At 44.7% G+C, this 24,620-nt stretch overlaps 1 protein-coding gene across 12 annotated transcripts in view; it reads left to right on the plus strand.

The window, feature by feature from the left end:
- AFDN (afadin, adherens junction formation factor) overlaps positions 1 to 24,620 on the plus strand; it is a 723,489-nt gene that overhangs the window by 142,481 nt on the left and 556,388 nt on the right. For 8 of the 12 annotated variants that reach the window (XM_083176399.1, XM_083176400.1, XM_083176410.1 and 5 more), the window contains exon 8: positions 2,397 to 2,447. The exons of the other annotated variants lie outside the window; for them this stretch is intronic. In XM_083176399.1, coding sequence (XP_083032525.1) covers positions 2,397 to 2,447 — 51 coding nt within the window. The remainder of the gene's footprint in view (positions 1 to 2,396; positions 2,448 to 24,620) is intronic. 12 annotated transcript variants of the gene reach the window in all.

The raw sequence follows: 24,620 nt of genomic DNA on the forward strand, positions 1-24,620 counted from the left end.
CTGTCCGTAAATGGACTGCATCCCCCTCAACAAGTTTCAACTCCTCTTGAGGAGTAGCAGTCGGATTCCACCTCTGAAACTGCATCTATATTTCTCCCTTTCATGTTACCGTCTCTGTGAGATTTGTTTGTCTAAATTAAACTACTTTTTTCTCTCTGCTATTGTTGCGATTCCCCCAACCCAGTAGCGAAGATAAGATGGTCAGTATCACCATAAGCAGGGAGAGGTGTCTTGTAGTTATGGAGCAGGAGTAGTGGCTGCCTGGTGTCACTGCCCTGTAAGATGCTAGTGGTGTTTGTGCCATGGTGCAGGGGTGGGATGTATATGTGTATGGAGGCAATGTATTAATGGATGAATGAGAGCAGTAATGTGTGTGTGTGTGTGTGTGTGTGTGTATGCTAGTCAGTGTATATATGGGTTTATGAGAGGCAGTGATTGTATGGGTCTATGTATGTGGTGCTACAGGGGCATTATCTATGTGGCACTATGGGGTGCATTTTGTGTGTAAATAACACTACTGTGGGCATTCCGTGCTTTAAATGGTGTGATGGGGACAGAGTAAAAATAAAGAATGACAATTTCTAAATATATCCCTATCGGCAAAAAATAATTATATATATATATATATATATATATATATATATATATATATATATATATATATATATATATATATATATATATATATATAATTGATTTTAAACAAAATGACAATAACATTGATTCATTAAAAAAAAAATACATATTTTCATTTATGTAGACTAGTCCCGACAGAAGAAATTGACTAGTTCACTTTGTCTAAAGCATGACTGAAAACTGTAGATTTCATTTAGACAATCTGACACTGAATAGGCTTACTGAGTTTAGACAATTTGAAACAAAAAGTCTAAATTACTCATTTATACAGGCGAGCCAAAAGTAAAGAGTTATCAGGTGGAATGCATTAGACTGTCCAGAAAAAGATGATAGTGAATAGTCCAATTCATCTAGACTTTTTTTCTTTTTGAGGCGGAAAATATTCTGTTTTAGACAAAACAGACCTAACGACCAACACTGAATACACACCTTAAGCTGTGTACACATGGTGGAAATCTATTGCTGAGCAATATATTGCTCAGTGTCTCCTGTTCATCAGCGACCAGAGATGTTTGCTGATGAACAGGAGACTCTGCCGGGGGAAGAGGCAGGGAAACAGCTGATCGCAGGAGCAAGCTCCTCGACCAGCGACCATCAGGGGCTGCACACGGGAGCACACACCTGGAGATTTATCGCCGACAGCACAAACAAATCACTGGCAATATGGTCGCTCAGCGACCATATTGCCAGTGATATGTGCTGAAATCACCCCCGTGTGTACACAGCATTAGAAGCTCAATCCAAAAATATTATTCAGCCACTGCGTTTTCAATTCTTTTTAATCATATCAGGGTATACTGTTTCATATAATTATACTGCCTAAGGGATAAGTATATTTTTCTCATAGGAACAAATTCCGGGTCAAGCACATATACTGTACCTGAAACAATATTTTTGGCTGCTCTTTCAAACTACTTGCCATGCATAATGGGTTCAGACCTGCTCTTGGGCTCCATGAAAATGTTATCCTTAACAAACTGCTTTAATTTCAAGGAACAGGTGATGTCTGCCTCCCAGGCTTCATTCTTTTTTGCATCACAAAAATATATAAAAGTGAGTCGATTCAATAACATTGCTCTTACTATTGTTCAGAAAATGAAATCTTCTGCAGGAGATGACCAATCTCTGTGCCAGTTTGGCTAAAGTTATAGATGGTGCTTCCTTTTTACAATGACTGGTCTTTACAGAAACCAAATCTCTTTGCCAAAACCATAGAAGATGGTACATTCATGCTCCGATAGTTGGGACATGAAAACTCAGAGGTCTTCACCTTCGCCTGGTTTCGCCTCTGCACGTGAACCTTAATACTCCCCATCTCCGGATTGGCAGAGAAACAAATGTGACTATCTGTATTTGTTTGTTGCTATACTTGGCTAATGCCTTATTTATGAAATGTTTTTTAAGGCTCAATACTACACTGTAGCTTTCCTAAGTGGTTAATGCTGTATCGTTCTATCTCCTATGCATTACCCTTCTGTGGTCCCTTTGTTGTTATTAACCCCAGGAGTGTTCTCTGTATTGTCATCTAATCCCTTTTTCTGCTTTATTGGTTTTCTTACCTCACCAGTTTCTCGGTTACCTGCCCTGTTGTGAGGACCCTCCTTCCTTCGCTTGGAACATCCCTTTAATTGTTATGTTTAAGTTATTTGTTTATATGCTGTGCTCTCTTCTGTCCCAACCCTTACCCCCTTTTCTCCCATCCCTCCCTCTTCCCCTCCTTGCTTCTCGGACACTTCTCCTCATCTGTTGGACGCCTCTAGAACCTGCTCAATGTCTCCTGAATGTCTGGTTTTGCTGGGGGACATGCTCTGGTAAGCTTGTTTTCTTCCTACCACATGCCTCTGAAATTCATCTTCATAAATGTTAATGGCCTCAACTCTCCAAGCAAGTATTCAATTTGGTTGAAAACCTTGAAACAGGTTCACTGGAAATAGTCTTCCTCTAGTAAAACTTCCCTTCCTCCCTTAAAAACCATGCTTCAAATTAGAGCCTCTACACAAAATGTTATTCCTATGCCCCTCTGAAACAAAACACTATTGCTGTTTTTGTCCATAATAAAGTTTTTTGGTACTTGTTTCCTAGCACGGCGCCCATCGCATCGTATACCATAACACTTAATATGGTATGCGATATTGTACAATAAAATATCGCATGGCATCGCATACCCCTGATGGGTCCTTACAATGTTAAATGGCCCCCCATTGTCAACGCCACCCCCAGGATCAACGCCAACCCGAAGCGTGTGGAGCGCAGCGGTACGCGTCCTCCGACCTTTTTATATCCCCACTATTTACGTCGGAATGGAGTTGATATTATATAGTGTGGCGAGCGCAGCGAGCCGTAAGCGTGGCGAGCGCAGCGGAATACATGTAAAGTAAAACGCGTCCCCTTGCGGGGCTCGTTGCGCTCGCCATGCTTCGGACTCGCTGCGCTCGCCACACTATATAAATTCAACTCCACACGACGTGGATAGTGGGGGTATGAAAAGGTCGGAGGACACGTACAGTCGGCCCTCGCGGGCTCGCTGCGCTTGCAATGCTTCGGGTTTGCGTTGATAGTGGGGATGGCGTGGGGGTGCATTTATCATTGTAAGCACCCATCAGGGTGCTTGTACAATAAGAAAACGCATGGCATCGTATATGGCATGCGATGCGATCAGTTGTCCTATGATGGACATTGGGGGCGCCGTGCATGGAAACAAGTACCAGTTGTTTTTTTTGCCATAAACGCTTCCTACTCTGACCTGCAAGCAGGTTGCTACCTGGGCGCATCCTGTCTTTGGCATTTCCATTGTCTTATGACATCACTTGTTGATAGATACATGGCACTTAGCCAGTGGTGAGACAAGGGATTATACCCCTTTCCCAACATATGGTTCAGTCTTGCAGTTTTCTCATTTTTTGATTCCTGCTCTCTGGTTCTTAGAGGGAACATAGTCCTGTTCCTACACATAAACCATGTATCTGATTTAGTCGTTGCTATTATTCTTCCTCCCTCATTATCTCCATGGTGTTTTAACAACTCTCTTTTACTGAACCTCATTAAAGCTTGCAACATTGCTGAAGGATTATTTTGAGGTGAACTCCACTACTGATAACTCCACACCAATGTTTTGCCCACAATGCTACCAGTCAAGGTAGACCATCAGTCTCTTCTGATGCCAAGAGGAAACAAAAACATGATCTTTTATACAATCTTGTGTCTTGATCAGTTCCTCTAGGTTACTCATTAGATGAGGACACTCTGGCATGCCTGACATCTGAGTAGTCAGGTCAACACAATGTTTTTAGATAGACCGTTAAATAGCTTCAGTGGCTGAACCAAAAGATTTACAAGAAAAGTGATAAAGTAGACTCTCTCCTGGCCAGTAGGTTTTTTTTTTTTACATTGATGCTCTATCTACATGATTTGTACAAAGACCTGCTGGCCTCCTAGCTTCTATCCCTAGGAAAGTGAATTTGAATTGTGTTCATTGAGCAATAATCTATTTAACCTACCAAAACAAACCACTCAGGACATGTATCTGGGCTCTGAAGTCCAATCTAAGTGCCTTGTTTACGGCCATCTCTCTTAGCTGCCTGCATGCAGTGAAAATCTTTTTAGTCCTCATATCATCTTGAGAAATTTTATTTTCTAATACATTTTATAAAATTGGCCCCAGGACCGAATTGTTTCATCCCCTCCTTTAATAATAAATCCTACTGTATTCTTTCCCCAAGGCTCATATACATAATTTTTTTTTTTTTTTTACTAAGGAAAATAAGTTTATTTTTTTAAATATAATTTTTATTGAAGCACTAAAATTTTGACATTGCATAACAGGTTCAATAAACATCTCATCGCGGGTACATTTCACATAGAAAACATGGGCACTTGGGTTTACATGGACCACAATACAAAATTATAGACAGTGATCTGAAGACAATATAGAATGTAAAGTATTTCTTAATGACGTTAGGGTTTAAAAGGGAGGCTTCCCGGTCTCCAAGACAGTCATATTGTACCAGGTGGACAAGTATACAGTCTTTCTGATAATGTCTCGTTCTGTGGCAGAGAGCGTAAGTATATAAGGCAACCAGATATCAAAAAACTTGGATGCCCGGGATTCCACATCTAGTACACATTCTACCCAATCCATCTGATACATATAAATCAATCTGGGCATAAACAGTGTTATTGATAAATGATCTGATTGTATCCATTTTGACAATATGGTTTAACGCAATTAAAGATGAATAATTTGGCCATGATTAAAGTAATCCAGAAGTAGGGCTGGGTTCCAACTTCATGCACGAGTTAAGGACCGATCTCTGTCCTTAATGTAGACCTTGAAATATTTACTAAATAGTTGGCCAACAGATTGAATATTTAGTTGTCCTATTTTGTTCACACTGATCATTTTAGATTTTTTTTTTTATAAAAAATGATAAATATAATGTTTAACATAATACAGGATATAATATAAACATCATTTTGGAGGATACTGCACAGCATCGAAAATCAAAGGCAAATTGTCCACTTAGCCTATATAGAGTGGAGAGCGTTGTAGACCACCTCTACGGGAATAATGGAAAACAAGAAAGATACAAATGTGGAAAGAAGAGCTTAACCCGTTGTAGTGTTCATTCTAGCACCCACTATCTTTGAAAACCCATGCATGTCCTCTTCCCTGCCTGGGGTGTCGCTGTCTGCTGTGGTGTTTCTAGCACAGGTCTGGTTTGCATGTTAGTGCTGATATACAGACCACACTGTGCTAGGAGCACTGGAGCAGACATTGACACCCCAGGCAGGGAAGAGGAACTGCATGGGTTTTCAAAGATAGCGGCTGCTAGAATGAACACTACCATTTATTCCCAAACTGTGTGCCTATGCACCCTTTGGTGCCTTGGGATATATGCAAGGGTGCTTTGGGTTGAGGATCCAGAACCAACACCTATTATTTATGCTCAAAGTGATTGACAGCCACCACCACCATTTTATGACTATCATAAAATGTATGGACAGTTAGAACCACAGCTATGTTCCCCCATCGCATAACTGAACCTGAGGGTAACAGGCACAATTTACTTAATTTTTTTAATTTATCCATAATAAACTTTTTGACTAGGGCATCCTTGTCAACAAAGTTTGGGAACCACTGGCTTAACCAATCCCGACAAAGGTCAAGGTCAAGGGGAACGGGACATATATCAGATAAGCAGCCAGGGAGAGAAAGTGTAAAAGGGTCATATTGGATACGAGAGAGAGAAAGTAACAATCTTATCAATACACACAATGAGAAAAAAGGTTATGTGTGCTGTCACATGGGAGGCAATGTGTAACAGTCATAAAGGAACCTTCTAGATCAGTCCAATTGAGCAAATATGGAGTCTTGGGTGGATTTATCAAGATCAACAATGAGGGGAGCCTATTTTCTGTAAAAGGCATTTGCACCAGAGTCTGTAATGGATAATGCAGGGTTCCTGTCAAAGTACATAATCTGAAGGCGTTTCTGATGTATGTCTGAAAGTGAAGGTGATGTATAGTATGAGTCAACATTGAAGACAGTATTCTCTTTTGACAATCGTAACTGTGAGAATAACCAATGGGGATTGCAATGGTCCTAGACTCCACATTGTGAAGTCAACCTATAGACAGGCTGCAGGGTCAAGGACGCGGGTGAATTTTAGCAACCGGTTGAGAGAGTTCATAAGTTTAAACCAAAAATGTTGTATGTATTGGCAGTCCCACATACAATGGTACATAGGCAAAATGGCATTCCAAACATTTTGCCATAAAGGATGGCTCAAAGTGATCATATTGGGATGGAGAAATATATGCTCTATGCACCGTTTTAAGATGGATGTCCTGATAAGAGGATTGAAGGGCTTTCATAGCAGACACAAAATGTGAATGAATTTGGTCTGGTGGTGAAATGAAAGGTAAATCAACGGTCCATAGGTTTCTAATGGTTCCCCAACGACTCAGAGGTACTCTTGACAAGGAGTGAGTATATCATATTTAGCTGAAAATTTTTATTAACACACAAATTCAACATCAATTGAAAGGGGTTGTGCACTAGGGAAGGGGTATAAGAAAGAGGGTTGCCAGTAATAGAGGAAAGGTAATGTTGGACCCGAAGGTACATGTAGAAATCACAGTTTGAAATCTTATAATTTAAAGATCTAAAATCCAAATTTAACAAGTGTCCTCTAGGATCTAAAACTTTTGAAGAAACGGTGAGACCCTTTTCTCTCCAAAGCTGAAATGTGGTGTTAGAAATAGAAGGGGGGAAAGCAAGATTGCCCCAGAGTGGGATATGAGAGGAGTGTAAGGGATTTCTATGGAGTTGACAATTGCCTGAGCACCATATTAAATAGATACCATAGAACAAAAGCTGAGCTTTTATAGTTACATAGTAGGTAAGGCTGAAAAAAGACTTGCGTCCATCTAGTTCAACCAAAGTTATTATAATAGATTTTCCATTGCTTTATAGTATGTTCTGATATTTTAAAGACAGATTATGTTTCTTATTTGTACCCATGCATGTTTTTAAGTGTTTGTCCAACCTTATTTTGAATGTATTTGAGTCAGCCGACACCACCTCTCCAGAAAGCGAGTTCCAGAGTTTGACTACTCTGACCGTAAAGAAATTTTTTCTTCTAGCTGAACAAAATCTTTTCACAGAGAGGAGGAGGAATTTAGGAGGTATGTGGAGTAGGACTGCAGGTGAATAAGGGTAGAATAGAGAATATACCGAAATATGGCTCCTCGATCCGATCCCATACCCAGTCCTCACGGTCAGGTCTCACCCCCTATCAACTTCCAAACCTCTCACACGCACCCACAACCCACACAACCTAATTCATATCTTACCTGTCCCCTCCCTTCCTTTCTCCTGTGCTCTCTGGAATGCTAGATTAATCTGCAACAAGCTCCCGACTATCCACAACCTCTTTATCTCCCACTTTTTTAACCTTCTCGCCATCACTGAAACCTGGCTCTCCACTGCTGACACTACCTCCCCTGCTGCCCTCTCTTATGGAGGTCCCTCCTTCACCCACTCGGTCAGACCTGATGGTGGCCAGGGTGGAGGAGTGGGCATCCTCCTCTCCCCCAACTGCATCTTCCGTGTCATTCCATCTGAGCTCTCCCTCACATTCTCCACCTTTGACGTACACACTTTCTGCCTCTTCTACCCCATTTACCTCCTTGTGGCTGTAATCTACCACCCACCTGGCCCCTGCTCCCCTTTCCTTGATAACTTTGCTTCCACACTTTCTTGCCTCTGACCTCCTGTGACCGGATGCCTGCCCTTAGCTCTGGCTACGCCCTTCGGGTCCACAGATAGCGGTTCCTGGTCTCACGGGACCTGGCCAATAGGGGATTCCCTGTTACCGCCTGCTACTGGTTATCACAGCCACCACCAGACTCCTCCTACGTGGCATCTGGAACCACGGATACTGACTCAGGTCCAACCGCTGGCCCCTGAGTACTACCTGCGTCGACACGCTGCTGGTGTCGACTGGTCCCCCACTGGTCACGGACCAGACCTCTGCTTTGGTAGCTGGCAGAGCGGAGACTCGGAGACGCTGGATGCTATGCCCAGAACAGCCGAAGAACGGAACTAGTGCATTAATTCTGTTGGTCGCAGATGAAGCAGACGTCTTGGGCAAAAGATGGTTTATTTGCTCAAAGTAGAAGCTCTGAAAAGAGCCCTCTCCTAGATCCCTAGGAGGTACAGCATACAAGTGATGTTACAGCATTCAGATCAGGCAGATTGTACACATAGTTGGGCTCACAGGCCCTGCTTAAAGGCAGAAAACACACTGGCATTGTCAGATCCTCCCACATACATTTACGATTTGCATCTCAATCTGACATTTTACTTCCAGTGCATAACGAACCAAGATTACATACTACATAGGATGAGTCCAATTTCCTTAGAATATATAACTTCCAGGAACAGGGGAGATATTTATTTCCTGGACATGTTTACATAAAGAAACACAAATGTCTGCATTACCAACACCTCACACACAGGATGGCCTGGGTTCAGTGACCCATCACATAGAGTACACAAGTTTCCTTATTATCACCTTTTACACAGGGCTTCAGACACAGAGCCTACTCCCTGCTGTGTATTGGACACTCACAGACCTTCTGACAAGAGGGGCAGTTTAGCATTTCATTTCCTCATCACCAAGATTTGCTAAATTCCTTCCCCCAGAAATGTACAAAGTGCATTGTAAGTCCAGAATGCATTCCTCAATATTCAATACAATATACACAACATATGATGCAGTCCTAGCTCAGTGCCAAACATATATTTCATAAATACATATAATCTGTGCCTGGTGCCCAGCAGCAGGCTTCATCTCACATCAGCACTGCAGGAGGGGTCCTGTCACAGCTCAGTACCGCTCATACAGTTTAAAAACTGTCAAGTGCCGTTGTTCTGAATAATGGCAAAGCACGGATAGTTAACCCCTTCAGTGCTGTAGCCGGCCATCCTTCCTGTCGGGTTCCCTCAGGGTTCCGTCCTTGGCCCCCTTCTGTTCTCCCTATACACCTCTTCTCTGGGTGCACTCATTAACTCCTTTGGCTTCCAATATCACCTCTATGCTGATGACACCCAAATCTACCTCTCCTCTCCTGATATGTCCCCCGCTGTTCTCTCTCAGGTTTCCAACTGCCTCTCTGCCATCTCCTCCTGGATAATACAAACATGAAAGAGAAAGTACTCTCTGGTTTTGGGGGCACGTCTTGTGTAAATGTTTACTTTAAAACATAACTTTTAATGTTTTTACAGTAAAGAATAAAATATACTCACAACACAAAGACTACAACAAGACAAATACGAACAAACAAATCGTGTGGGTGTTGTTTAAATTATATCACACACTCACAGGATAATGTGTAATATTATCTCCATATTCCACATTATTTTGGTCACCACTGGTTTGGGTAATTTTGGGTGACGTATTCTTAGATTTTCAAGTTGGGTAATAGTTTTGCGAAGATTCTTAACTCTTATGCTGGGTATTACTCTAACCCGGTGCAATGTGCCACAGGACAGGTGGATACCTGTACGTGGGGTGACTGAAATCAGTCAGTGTTGGCAAAAGAGCACAGTAGGAGATAACAGAATATCTCTCCGTGATCCCTACCAATTTACGCTGAATACAATTCAATTTATCAGAGGATGTGGTATATTCCTTTAGCAGCCCATATAATAGATATTGAGCTGCGTGCAAAATTGCCAATCGAGGTAAAAACAGCGGCACAGCGGGAGAAAGCGGAATATCTCACCCTGTGGTACCTGTCTGTTATCAATGAGTACAATGACCACGATACAATTGCCTGCTGCTGTACATAAATTAGTGATACTTTATCTGCACCAAACTGTTTTGTGTGAATAATGGTATATTCAAATCAGAGTTTTCTGGTTAACACCAGTATTTCAAAAGGCAAACAGTTGCCCGGTGATAGATTAGTTTGTGGAATAGAAAAATATTGAAACGTATTAAATCTCTCTATATCTCTGCCTTAGTTTCCCAAAGTGAGTTGGTAGGGAAACAACCCCCACCGGTTTAGGGACTGCTGCTTCTTGTAATGGAATAACTGTGGGTTTATACAAGTGAGCGAATCCTTTATTCCCTGTATGCCGGAGTAGAAAGAAAAGGTATAACTTTTATCCTTTTCCTGACAGGAAAAAATCCCTTATTGGTATCCCAGTGAAGGGTATTTTAACCTTTTAGTACTAGGGATTAGTGTGTACCTGAAATAGTGATAAGGTAAGAGAGAATAGTTCCAGAATTAGATATAAATATAAGCCTCTTGTATTACAGAGCGCGCTGCTGCTCCTCACATGCCCAGCGGGGTAGTGGTGGGGGGTGAGCGGCACTCTGATTGACAGCGGGGGCCAATATAAGAGAAGAGTTTTAGCAGTGATGGCGGCAGGTTTCTGCAAAAGTGTTATGCAGAGTTCCGCCGTTTAAGATGGGAGGCAGAGATAAAATAGAGAGTACCTGGTTGCTCGGTAGTGAGCCTGGGAGTGCATCCAGTCCAGAGGACAGTGCTTCTCTGTCCGGAGCTCGTAGGCGTCTATCACCGGCGGCAGTGCAGATCACACCATGCCACTGATGAAGCTAGTTCTTGAACCCTCCCGCACACCGTCAGCTTCAGCGTGCACCCACACGCAAAGCCCGGCATGGTCTGATCTGCACTGCCGCCAGTGATAGACGCCTAGGAGCTCCGTACAGAGAAGCACTGTCCTCTGGACTGGGCGCACTCCCAGGACCACCTGCTAGCTCACTACCGAGCAACCAGGTACTCTCTAATTTATCTCTGCCTCCCATCTTAAACGGCGGAACTCTGCACAACACTTTTTTTTCTTTTGCAGAAACCTGCCGCCGTCACTGCTAAAACTCTTCTCTTATAGCGCTGCCCAGGCGCTGACAGGTCACTGTGGGACTTGTATTTCCACAGTGAAATAGGCAGCCCTGCGCACCGCTGACAACGGGGGCATGTAAAAGTGGACACCCAGGGAACCCCCCGGCACACCGCTACCAAAGGGGGAGTCCCCCATGCAGACGCTAAATTTAGACGTAAAAGCGTCTGAAAACTGGACTACCTGCAAGCCACTAAGAAAGGGGAGTCCGGATTCAGACAATAAAGCGTCTGAAACCCGACTACCTGCTAGCCGCTACGAAGGGGTCGTGTCCCCCATGCAGACGCTAAAACTTAGATGCTTTAGCGTCTGAACCCGACTACCTGCTAGACGCTAAGAAGCCGGGGGGTTTCTAGACGTAGACGCTAAAGCATCTAAATTCAGTTGGGTCTAGGGGAACACTATTTAAACCTTTCCACAGTGGCACTAGTCGACGCAACAGCTGTCGACCTTGTAAATCCCACGCCAACCCGAAGCATGCCGAGCGCAGCGAGCCCCGCGAGGGGCGGCGGTACGCATCCTACGACCTTTTCATACCCCCACTATCCACGTCGGCGTGGAGTCGAGAATAGAAAGTGTGGCGAGCGCAGTGAGCCACCGAGCCCGAAGCGTGGCGAGCCCCGCATGGGGACGCGGACACCTGTGAAGCCCGCGAGGGGACGCGGATACCTGTGCCACACAGGTATCCGCTTGCCACACTTTCTATTCTCACCTCCACGCCGACGTAGATAGTGGGGGTATAAAAAGCTTGTAAGACACGTACCGCTGCGCTCGTCACACTTCAGGCTAGCGTGGATAGTGGGATTTACAAGGTCGACAGCTGTTGCGTCGACTAGTGCCACTGTGGACAGGTTTAAGAGTGTTTTGCACAGTGCATATGGATTTAGACGATAAAGTGTCTTTAAAAAAAAGTGTCTATTGTAGCGTCTGCATTTCGGGCACCCCCTTTTGATAGCGGTGTGCTGAGTTTAGACGGAATTAGACGCTACGCTGATAACGTAGTGCTGTGCTGAGAACAGCTAGAGCTACACTAGGTAACGTAGCTCTGAGAACAGCTAGAGAGGCACGTGCCCAGAGTCTGGCAGGCTGCCAAGTTTCAAACAGAGTGTGCGCGCGGCGGCGCCGTGAAACTACACAAGTACCAAATACCCTTCACTGGGATACCAACAAGGAATTTTTTCCTGTCAGGAAAAGGATAAAAGTTATACCTTTTCTTTCTACCCCGGCATACAGGGAATAAAGGATTCGCTCACTTGTATAAACCCACAGTTATTCCATTACAAGAAGCAGCAGTCCCTAAACCGGTGGGGGTTGTTTCCCCACCAACTCACTTTGGGAAACTAAGGCAGAGATATAGAGAGATTTAATACGTTTCAATATTTTTCTATTCCACAAACTAATCTATCACCGGGCAACTGTTTGCCTTTTGAAATACTGGTGTTAACCAGAAAACTCTGATTTGAATATACCATTATTCACACAAAACAGTTTGGTGCAGATAAAGTATTACTAATTTATGTACAGCAGCAGGCAATTGTATCGTGGTCATTGTACTCATTGATAACAGACAGGTACCACAAGGTGAGATATTCCGCTATCTCTCGCTGTGCCGCTGTTTTTACCTCGATTGGCAATTTTGCACGCAGCTCAATATCTATTATATGGGCTGCTAAAGGAATATACCACATCCTCTGATAAATTGAATTGTATTCAGCGTCAATTGGTAGGGATCACGGGGAGATATTCTGTTATCTCCTACTGTGCTCTTTTGCCAACACTGACTGATTTCAGTCACCCCACGTACAGGTATCCACCTGCCCTGTTGCACATTGCACCGGGTTAGAGTAATACCCAGCATAAAAGTTAAGAATCTTCGCAAAACTATTACCCAACTTGAAAATCCATATTGTCAGTAGTCTAAGAATACGTCACCCAAAACTACCCAAACCAGTGGTGACCAAAATAATGTGGAATATGGAGATAATATTACACATTATCCTGTGAGTGTGTGATATAATTTAAACACCACCCACACCATTTATTTGTTTGTTCGTTTTTGTCTTGTTGTAGTCTTTGTGTTGAGTATATTTTATTCTTTACTGTAAAAACATTAAAAGTTAAGTTTTAGGGGGCGTGGCTTAGCTACAGAGGAGAGAAGACGTGTCGGGTTTGAGCTCCCTCACCTACCCCACAAAAGAAGATAAAACCCACGAGAGAATCCAATCCCACTCCTCGGGTGCATTACCTATCTCTCCCCCAGTGCCTTCAGGTGCCTCTGGCTGCATCTGCGGAGCCGGGGAGCTCTTTTAAGGGCTCTCGTGGGTTGCGGCCTGTCAGGGGTCCGGAGCCGGGACCTCGATTTCGGCCAAGAAGGCGCCGGTGGCGGGGACTCATCCTACTGCATGGGCTCACGGCGAAGGCTGATACCAGGTGGGGAGGCCCCCCTCCGGGAGGATACCGGCCATGACTTGAGCCGCAGTGTGCCCGGAGCAGTGCTACTCGCGCCGTCGGCTAGGCCGTGGTAGCGTCCAACCACTGCACCCGGAAGCTGGAGCCGGACTCTTAGAAGAGGGGGACTGGGCGGGCATCGGATCGCCCGACCGGATGCAGACCCCACCGGACAGAGTGTCACTGACTGACGCCAGTGAAACCAGGAACCTCCGGTCCCTTACTGCGGCTGCGGCGCTGCCGGCAGCCTCCCCAGGGAGACTAAAAGTGAGTACCCAGAGTGGGATCCCCTTAGAGACTCCCACATTCTGGGGGGTGATTGCAATCCCCCATACATAAAAGCGGGCAGCAGATGAGGCAATGGTGGTAGTGCATGTGTCCCTGGGCCCCATACACAGCCCTGTCCCGACAATAAAATCCCCTCCACAAGCACTACCAGACCTACAGAAGGGGGCACCTACCTTTGCCTAAAGGGGTAACTCGGAGAGGTGCACACTGAAAAGCCAAGTAACTCACTTGATCTGAAACCGCACACAGGTACAGGGACCTGCATTGCCATGATAACACATTGACTGTCAGCTGAGATCCCTCTAGCCTATAATACAGTGCCTGTCTCCGGGAGCTGACCGACCCCAACCCAGCCCATACATTAGCCGAATATATGTGGCACCATTGGGCCCTCTGACCATCCAGCGAGCTCTCCATTTGGAGCACATATTGCATGTGGGTGACCCGCGCACCCGACCTTGAAATGATCTAAGCAACCCACACTGAGGGGACCATGCGCTGAACCACTGATATAATATGACTTAGCACAAGGTGAAAGTGAGACCCGACCCATGTAGCTTCCATCCACATGTCTAAACGCCAACGTAATAAAGTACCGGTGCAAACCCCTGCAAAGTCATCCCACGCAGAAGCCTTTTGCTCGCTCTTCGGAACTCACAGTTCCAAACACTCTCACCTCATCTTCTCCTACCCCGTGCAACGCTATGGAGGGCACGGAGGCCTCGGGCTCTTCCAAATCAAAGTCCACACCAACCACAGAAAGTTTGGAACTCTCGACCATTCTATCCAAATTAAATGCGATTCCGACCAGACAGGAAATGCAACAAGATCTGCTCTCCACGGAGAAAAGGCTCCAAGATTCAATGCAGGCCCATATCGCCGCTCTTAAAACTGACATCACGCATATCGCGAACAGAGTGGAACAACTAGAAGAGCAAAATAAAGAGGTGGACTCGAGACTTTCCGACCTCCACGACCTGGTTGCACGCCAGTCCAGATCTCTCATAGAGATGGGCCGCAAGCTTGACGATATCAACAGGGTAAGAAGAAATAATTTGAGAGTTAGGGGCATCCCAGAGGATGTCCTACCCCCCAATTTGGAACATGCTCTGACCAAAATATTTAATCAACTTACGAACTCTGACCCAGAATACCAGGTCATATTCGATAGAGCTCACCACGCCCTACGCCCCAGAGGTGCTCCTACAGAACAACCTAGAGATATAATCTGTCGGCTTCACTACTTCCAGGACAAGGAAGAGATCCTTAAAGCTGCAAGATGCACCCAAGAAATAGACTTTACCGGACAGAAAATCCAAATCTTTTAGGACCTCTCATGGTCCACACTGCAGCGGAGGCGATTACTTCGACCCATCTTGGAGGCACTAAAGAAACAAGACATCAGATTCTGCTGGGGCTTTCCTATCAGTATACAAGTGACTCCCAAGGGCACAACAGCAGTCCTATGAAACCCAGCGTGGGTGGCTGACTTTTGTGCAACATTAGGAATCCCCGCCCCGCTCCTGCCCAACTTGCTGGACCCGGCGACACTTACGTCCCAACCCAAGCCCCATAGAAAACGATGGCAAAGGGTCCCAAAGAGAACAAAGAAGAAAGTGGACTGCTCCCCAGCTGACACAAATGGGTTGAGCGGCATCACGAGCGGCATCACAGCCAGCCGAGGGACTCTGGTTCCGCATCTGCAGACACGTGAATATAGACTTTGTTTCCTCTCCCTCTTGTTTTCTTCTATCTTGCTATGTAAATCCTGACTGTTATATTTACAGTGTCGCACATATGCGAGGCCCAGGGGGCGCCGCGAGGACCCCCTAGGGCTTGGGAGTGGCGTGGCTTAGACCCTTGAGAGGGTTGAATAGCCTAAAAGTTAGCTGTTAACTGTTATTCCTGTTCTCATGATGGTTTTGAAATGTTTTAGGCCAAAGTCTCTGCGGACACCCCCCCTAAATTTTAAAGCTGGCCAAGCCGACTTACCAATATGTTGGAACTAGCTGGCCTAGTTGAAAGTAGCGATACTTATAGATAAGTCGTAACTGTTTACTTTGTTACCAATTTACTTTATATTACGGTGGTTCGCCTTGGTTTCCTTCATTCCCCAAAGCTCTGCTGTACATTTTGAGACCATGGGCCCTTAGTGGTTCCACCTGGTCTGAAAAAGCACAGGTTCCCCAACCTCATTCAGCAGAATGTGTTGGGGCTTTCTCGAAGTTCGCATTATTGTATGGTTCCCCCCATATGTTACCCCAGCCTTCCCTCCCTCCCCTCCCCCATCCACGGAGAGGTAGCCACACACAGAATACAGCTGAACCCCTAAACACCAACAAATGGCAAACCTAAAGTTAATCTCTCTGAACGTGAAGGGCCTCAATATCCCTGAGAAAAGATCTAGACTTTTACACACAATGCACACCGAGAAGGCAGATGTGGTATTCTTACAAGAAACGCACTTCAAGAAGGGAAAAGCCCCGAAATTACACTCCCGACATTACCCCCTAGGTTATTTTAATGACTATTCTGAATCCAAATCAAAAGGGGTTGCAACAGTGACCCTTCTAGGAGACGGCCGGGTACTGTGCATAAAAACTACTATACACAATCAAGTGTTTACATTTGTAAATCTGTACCTTCCTAACAAGGGCCAATTGCGCTCTCTGAAGATGGCACTGGAGTCGGTGGAGAACATCATAGAAGGGGTGCTAGTGGTGGGGGGTGATTTTAACTGGGCAGCGGAACCCGCCATAGATTCCATTAGTGCTTCGACTTCCTCCTCAGCCAACGACGGTTCAAAATGCTTATACATGACTTTCAACTCATAGATACATGGAGGCTAATGCACCCCAAAGATCATGATTACACCTTCTACTCGCACCCCCACAACTCATACACGCGTATAATCTACTTTTACTTAAATCATAGATCGCTTGACCTTTTGGTCAACACCTAAATAGGACAGATAGTGGGCTCAGATCACGCCCCCATAACATTAGAGTTGTCATTACTACACCCCCCACACGCCACTGGCAATGGCGCTTCAACAAACAATTCCTTCGTGAGGACGATTGCAGGAAACAGATAGAGGAAGCCATAGATGAATATATATTGCTGAATTCAAACGACGAAACGTCTCCCGTCACACTGTGGGAAGCCCACAAATGTGTGATCCGAGGTAGGTGTATTAAAATAGGCTCCTACCTCAAAAAAAAAAACAGAATGCAGAGAGGCCCTATTGGATAAAATTAAAAAATTAGAACTAATTCATAAATCTTCACTGACCCCAGACGTCCTTTTAGAACTGCAGGATGCTAGGACTTCCCTAAATAGCCTGTTAAATGAGGGCACCCGCAGAGCTTTCCGATGCTGCCGCCATATATACTTCAGATGGGGTAATAAACCAGGTAAACAGCTGGCAAGGGCACTGCGGGCACAGATCATTAACGTATATTACTGAGATGAAAGAGCCCTTCATGCCAAAAACAACAAAATAGCAGAGATCTTCCAAAAGTATTACACGGGCCTTTATAATCTATCTTCACAGGAGCCGTCACGAGACCAATAAGCGCATGAGTCCGCAATTAGAACATACTTAAACAACATAAGTTATCCCAAACTACCACCTGACCTAACGACAACCTTAAATTACCCTTTTACGGAAACTGAACTATGACTGGCACTTAAAACCTCGCCCTCTGGCAAAAGTCTGGGCCCAGACGGTTTCAACACAACTTACTATAAAGCGTTCCAAGACCGTCTGATCCCACCTCTTACAAAGGCCTGCAATGGGACTTCCCCGTCTTCCCCCTTCTCTGCCCAGTCTCTTGAAGCCCACATCACGGTCTTGCCAAAAGAAGGCAAGAATCCAGCCCTTCCCTCAAGTTACCGCCCTATTTCCCTCCTTAACGTCAACGTCAAGTTATACGCAAACTTACTAGCAAACCGCCTTTCCCTGATGGTTCCGCACCTGGTGCACCCTGACCAGGTGGGATTCGTGCGTGGTAGAGAAGCGAGGGACAACACAATGAGATTCATTGACCTGGTTGCATACACCCAATCTGCTAAAATCCTGACTGCTTCTCTCCATGGATGCCGAAAAGGCGTTTGACCGGGTAGATTGGACGTTCATGGATGAGACCCTCCGACATGCAGGAATAGGAGATCAATTCCTGGGGAAAATCCTTGCACTATACCAGTCACCAACGGCTCGAGTAAGAGTCAACGGCATGTTGTCCAACCCCGTGCTAATTGCCAATGGGACCAGACAGGGGTGCCCACTGTCACCTCTACTTTGTGATATGCATGGAGGTGCTGGCTAGGGCTATTAGAGCGAACCCTGACATCAGTGGCTTAGATGTTGGCGGAGTAGATTATAGACTGGCACTCTTTGCTGATGACCTATTGGCAATTATCACAAAACCCATGATATCTCTCCTGAACATTATCAGAGAATTTTCACGTTTCGGGAAACTGTCCAATTTTAAAATTAACTATTCTAAGTCTACAGCCCTAAACTTCACCCTTCCATCCGATGTGCTGGAGTCACTGGCTCCTCAGTTCCCGCTTACCTGGCACCCCTCATATATTAAGTATTTAGGAGTCTCTATCCCTACATCTCTTCAGACGACCGCGACAATTAACTCTACTCCTTTAATACAAAAAGTGCGCTCGGAACTGGCAAATTGGGCAACCCAGAAGTTCTCATGGATAGGTAGAATGAACATTATAAAAATGAATGTCTTACCTAGGTTCCTCTACTTATTCCAGACCATCCCGCTAAAACCCCGTTAAAATACATTGTAGAAATACAAAGGGTCATCAGTCGATTTGTATGGGGAGGTAAGAAGCCCAGATTCAAACACAAACACTTATTTTGCAGGAAAGCACAAGGTGGTCAACAGCTCCCTTGGTTACTAGCATACCACCAGGCCTCCACACTACATAGAATTCTAGACTGGTCAAGACCTGACTCCAATACGAAACAGTGGGTAGCAATAGAAAAACATTTCTCAGGACTGGACTTACAGGAGATTCCCTGGCTTCCCAAAATGGCTCGTACAACACACCCGACGGTAGAAGCAACCTTGAATCTCTGGAAATCTGTGCGATATAGATTGGGTCTCACCTCGCCAGACACCCTACTCCTCCCGATAATTAACAACCCAGACTTCAGTCCAGGGACCTCAGGAAGCATAGCACGCAGATGGTATCGGGGAGGACTGATCAGGATACTAGACCTGATAACAGGAGGTAACGTTAAATCCTTCAATGACTTAAAAGAGGATAAGACAATACCACAATCAGACACATGGTTCTACTTTCAAGTAAGACATTTTTTTCATTCACAGAGAACCACCTCCTCCCTTGCGAAGGGTCCCTACCCATTTGAGGCACTGTGCTCACAGACCTCAGAACCAACCCATACAGTGTCGGCCATCTACAAAATCATAGTTCAGGCACATACTACTGATATCCCCGCCTTCTGTGTGGCCTGGGACGCGGATCTATCCCCGAGGGGCATACACATAAAATGGGAGAAACACTGCGAAAATGTCCCGTTGCTCTACTAGCCTAGAGGTCGTGGAAACGCAATATAAGCTATTAACCAGATGGTATAGATGTCCGCCCCAGATCCACAGATTCTTACCATCGGTGTCCCCCATGTGCTGGAGATGCCACTCTCAAAGAGGGACTCTGATTCACATATGATGGGATTGCCCGAAGATAGTGAAATTCTGGGAAAGTGCGATACAGATCTCGACGGAGATCCTGGGATTCCAAACCCCAGAGAAGCCCGACTTTTGGTTGTTATCCCATTCCACCATAACCTTTACTAAATACAGACACTCGCTTCTGAAACATCTCAACAATGCAGCAAGAGCGGTGGTACCAGTACATTGGAGATTAACTTCCCCCCCGACCATATGGGAGTGGTTCCAGAGAGTGGACTTTTATAGAGCTATGGAAGATATCTATTACTCAGTACTAGATAAGCAATCCGACTACGTGGCCACATGGCTACCATGGCTCGAGTTTCAATCCTCGCCCACATATAAAAGTCATATACCAAATGCCCACTGGTGGCCCCAGGCACACCCGGATACTGAGCGAGAAAAAATCTAAGCCAGTAAAATCTTTCAGCCCATATATTGTGTCTTCATATTCTTATCTCTTCGTTGGTCCCTATCCCCTTTGCTCCCCCCCCCCCCCCCCGCCACGACTTTCCTCCACATCAGTCCTATACCTCCCCCCCCCACAACTATATCCCCTTACTTTGTTACGTAATGTGTTACAATTCATAATTTGATTGCTTAGTCTGTTAAAGATGTCACAGACCCTATTTAGGTACTTGTTTCTTAGAACGGCCACACCGATTTTGATCGGGTCGGTCGCATCGCATGCGATGCGACCGCGATGGCCCCGATTTTTACATTGATTGAAATGTGAATAGGGTCCCTGGGACGATTCAATGTAAAATTCTCCCCAGACCCCAATTTTAACCTCAACGTCACCCCACGATTGACGCCAACCCGAAGCGTGGCGAGTGGCGGTGGTACGCGTCTTCCGACCTTTTCATACCCCTACTATCCACGTCGGCGTGGAGTTGAGAATATAAAGTGTGGCGAGCGCACCGAGCCCGAAGCGTGGCGAGCGGACGCGTGTAACTACACAGGTATACGTGGCCCCTTGCGGGGCTCGCTGCGCTCACCACGCTTCGGGCTCGCTGTGCTCGCCACACTTTATATTCTCAACTCCACGCCGACGTGGATAGTAGGGGTATGAAAAGGTCGGAGGACGCGTACCGCAGCCCCTCGCGGGCTCGCTACGCTCGCCACGCTTTGGGTTGGCGTCAATCGTGGGGTGACGTTCACAATGGAGGGGGGGGGGGGGCATATACAATGAGAAATGGCCCATATTGGCCCATTTCCCATTTTTTCCCGGATTACAATGTTAAAAATATTTTAACATTGAACCCTATGGCAAAATCTGGTCCATCGCGTCGGTCGCGTCGTGTGCCATGTTAATGCACCCGACCGACGCGATGGACCCGATTTTGCCATTGCCGGCAAAGGAAATCGGGTCCATCGGGGGTAATCGTGTACCTTAAGTTAAGGTACACGATTACTCCCGATTGTGGCCGTTCTAGGAAACAAGTACCCCTTTTTATTTCAGCATGTAACAGTGAAATCACAAGACAAAGTTTTTCAATGTATTGCCAATGTTCACTGTTTTGGACTATTGCAATTGCTTCAGACAAGTTTTCCAAATATTGTAATGCCTTTTTTCTTATATTTGAAAATTATAAATAAAGAAAATATATATATATATATATATATATATATATATATATATATATATATATATATATATATATATATATATATATATATATATATATATATATATATATATATATATATATATATATATATATATATTACGTTTTAAAGTAAACATTTACACTAGTCGTGCCCCCAAAACCAGAGAGTACTTTCTCTTTCCTGTTTGTATTGTTCTATCCTTACTCTCAGGGGAGCACCTCCACACACCTAACACTGCATATCGGCAGACTAACAATCTTATTGTGGATAAAAAATTCTAGCCTATATCTTACTGTCATATTCAAAGTGCTAAGAGCTACTGCATCTGTACCCATCCACTTCCCTTTCCCTGTGTTTAAATCTCCTCCTGGATGTCTGAGCGATTTCTAAAGCTCAATATGGACAAAACCAAACTTATTATCTTTCCCCCACCCAGAGCTATGCCCCCTACTAATATCTCTATCACTGTTAACAACACCATCATCTCCCTGTTCCCCAACTCCGCTGTCTGGGTGTCACACTCGACTCCTCCCTCTCCTTTGCACCCCATGTCCAAGCCCTGGCCCATTCTTTCCGGTTCCAGTTACGCAACATTGCTCGCATCAGGCCTTTTTCTCTCACAGAGTGCAACTAAGCTCATCATCCACTCACTGGTCATCTCACGGCTCGACTACTTCAATGCTCTCCTCACCGGCCTCTCTCGATCCCAACTGGCTCCTCTCCAATCTGTCCTCAACACTGCCTCCAGGCTTATCTTCCTCTCCAGCCGCTCTAGTTCTGCCACTCCCCTTCAGCAAATCTGCACATGCTCCCATTCCCCTACAGAATCCTCTTCAAACACCTCACACTCACATACAGGGCCATCTCTAATTCCATTGCTCCATATATCTCTAACCTCATCTCCATTCATACACCCTCCCACCCTCTACGGTCGGCCGACGACTGTCGTCTCTCCTCCAGCCATATCTCTGCTTCCCACGCTAGAGTACAGGACTTTGCCTGTGCTGCACCCCTTTAGTGGAACACACTCCCTCGCTCAATTAGACTCTCCCCGACCTTGCATAGCTTTAAACAGGCACTGAAAACTCACCTATTCATCAAAGCGTACCCTTCCTCTGCATAAACTAGCTGGTTCTCCGACCCCTTGCCTGTTTACATCCTGCTATCTAGCTACCACCCACTTGCTTGCACCTCTTTTAATCTGTCTGTCTCCCCTTCCTACGAGATTGTAAGCTCCTCCGAGCAGGGCCCTCTTCCCTCCTGTTGTCAAAGCCCTCTTCTCTTCACATTTCACTCACAGCTCTCCTATACTCAAACACTCAGTGACCATCTTCGTCAGCATACTCATCTTCATCATTGGCCTCAAGCCTCTCATAGTATGTTGATTGAGTCCTAACTACTTATATGCAAGCTGTATTGAACTTTAGCGCTCTTTATCTGTACTCTTTTTTTCTATATTATGCCAAGTTTTGTCTCCCTGTGCTGTTCCTTTGTATGGCGCTGCCAGACACTTGTGGCACCTTGTAAATAAAAATATAATAATAGAGAGTTAGGAACCATTATCTCAGTATAAGTTTAGCTATTATGTAGCCAGTCGTTTATTTAACAAAACATTATGGAGGAAGAGTATATGTCAAAATCTGGGAGACCCATACCACCCAATCGGTATGGAGCCATTGTTTTGGAAAGAGCAATTTTTGGTTTATCGCTCTTCCCAAAACTCCCAGGTCAGTTGGACTGGGAGTTTTAAAATATTTTAGGAAAGATGATACTCTGAACAGCGCATGTTGACTATTTTAGTAATAATGGGAGTGAGGTTTAGAGCTGAATTCAATGCTCCTCGCTGGCTGATTTTGACAGTGAGAATGGCTTGATTTTGTCAACATGTCATTCTTTTCAAAATTCCAAAGCAAATGGTCCTCGCTGTATTCATTTGTCCAGGTTCGCTTCGCCGTTGTTCTCTAAGGAATAAATAACAGACCTTGACGTAACCGTATTCAATGCTGCTCGCTGGTTTTTTTTTTTGCGTATGCCTCGTAGATTTGCTCTAGTCAATTTTTTGGGGTGAACTCAACGCTTTGGAATAGATTTTTTTTTTCAGGGTAATTTGCATTTTTCAGCATTAATACTGCAATCTTTTAACACTGCCTACAACATCGAACCATTTACTGACACTATTTACATGTTCATGATCAATGCCAGCATGGAGAAGGACCTTGAAGATGACATTTATTGCTCAGCAGATAGCTGTGATATAACTTTTTTTACAAAGGCAAGGAAGTGTGGGAAGCGAAAGCAAGTAGGCCTTCTAGTATGCCATATTGGTCTATTCTCGCAGTGAGGGGCGGCGACATGTAAATGCGTTTAATATATCGAGGCATGGTGAGTAGCATTGAATACTGCTATTTGTGATTATAGAAGAGATAAATGTATCTGGATACCTACCTATTTGATAGAAGTCTGGGCCAGGTGAATAGGAGAAGAGGATAGAAAAGATGATGCATCTGCACAGTGAGTGTTAAAGCATAACAATTCCTATTTAGAGATGCTAATGTGATAGCCAGCTATGGATCCAAATGACAATCAAATCCAGTATTACAGGTACAGACTGGGAAGGGTTGGAAATAAACAAAAGCATATCATCAACAAACATTGATCATGTTAATGTAATGGGACCAACATGTATCCTCGTGATGAGAGTAGTGGATCTGAGAGCTAATGCAAGGGTTTTCAGGGCCAGGACAAAAAGTAGGGGCAGCCTTGCATAGTTTTAAATTTGAAATTTGAAAGGGAGTGGATAAATGCCCATTGCATGAAATATACGTTTGTGATTATAGAGGCATTTAATGACAAACTCCCAAACTTAAATTTCAGTGGGCATTTATCCACTCCCTTTCAAATTTAAAAAGGCACTAGGCAAGGCTGCTCCAATTTTTTTTTGTACTGGCCCTGCATTAGCTCTCAGATCCACTACTCTCATCACGAGGATACATGTTGGTCCCATTACATTAACATGATCAATGTTTGTTGATGATATGCTTTTGTTTATCTCCAACCCTTCCCAGTCTGTACCTGTAATACTGGATTTGATTTAGTCCTTTGGATACATATACTAGGAGGGAAAGCCACATTTGTGTAAATGAAAGAACAAATTATTCCATTCAATAAGGTCAAAGGCCATCTCTGCGTCCAGGGAAAGGGGTGATTTTAAAGAAGAAAGCGAAGATTTAGAGACAGAGGGCGAGCTGTACTAATTCTTGAAAAGTGATAAAATGGAGAGTGATAGACCACCAGCCAATTAGCCCCTACCTGTCATTTTTCAAACACAACCTGTAACATCGCCGATATGAGCTGATTGGCTGGCTGTTAAACACTTTTCAAGCTTAGTACATATAAACCCTGCAAACATAGGATCAGTAAAGTAGTATGTGGAGGGAGTTGCGACAATGGTAATCCAACATGGCAGAAAAGGAGCAGGGGGCCAC

This window comes from Crinia signifera, chromosome 3 (genome assembly GCF_055691185.1).
Source record: "Crinia signifera chromosome 3, ASM5569118v1, whole genome shotgun sequence".
NCBI classification, from domain to species: domain Eukaryota; kingdom Metazoa; phylum Chordata; class Amphibia; order Anura; family Myobatrachidae; genus Crinia; species Crinia signifera.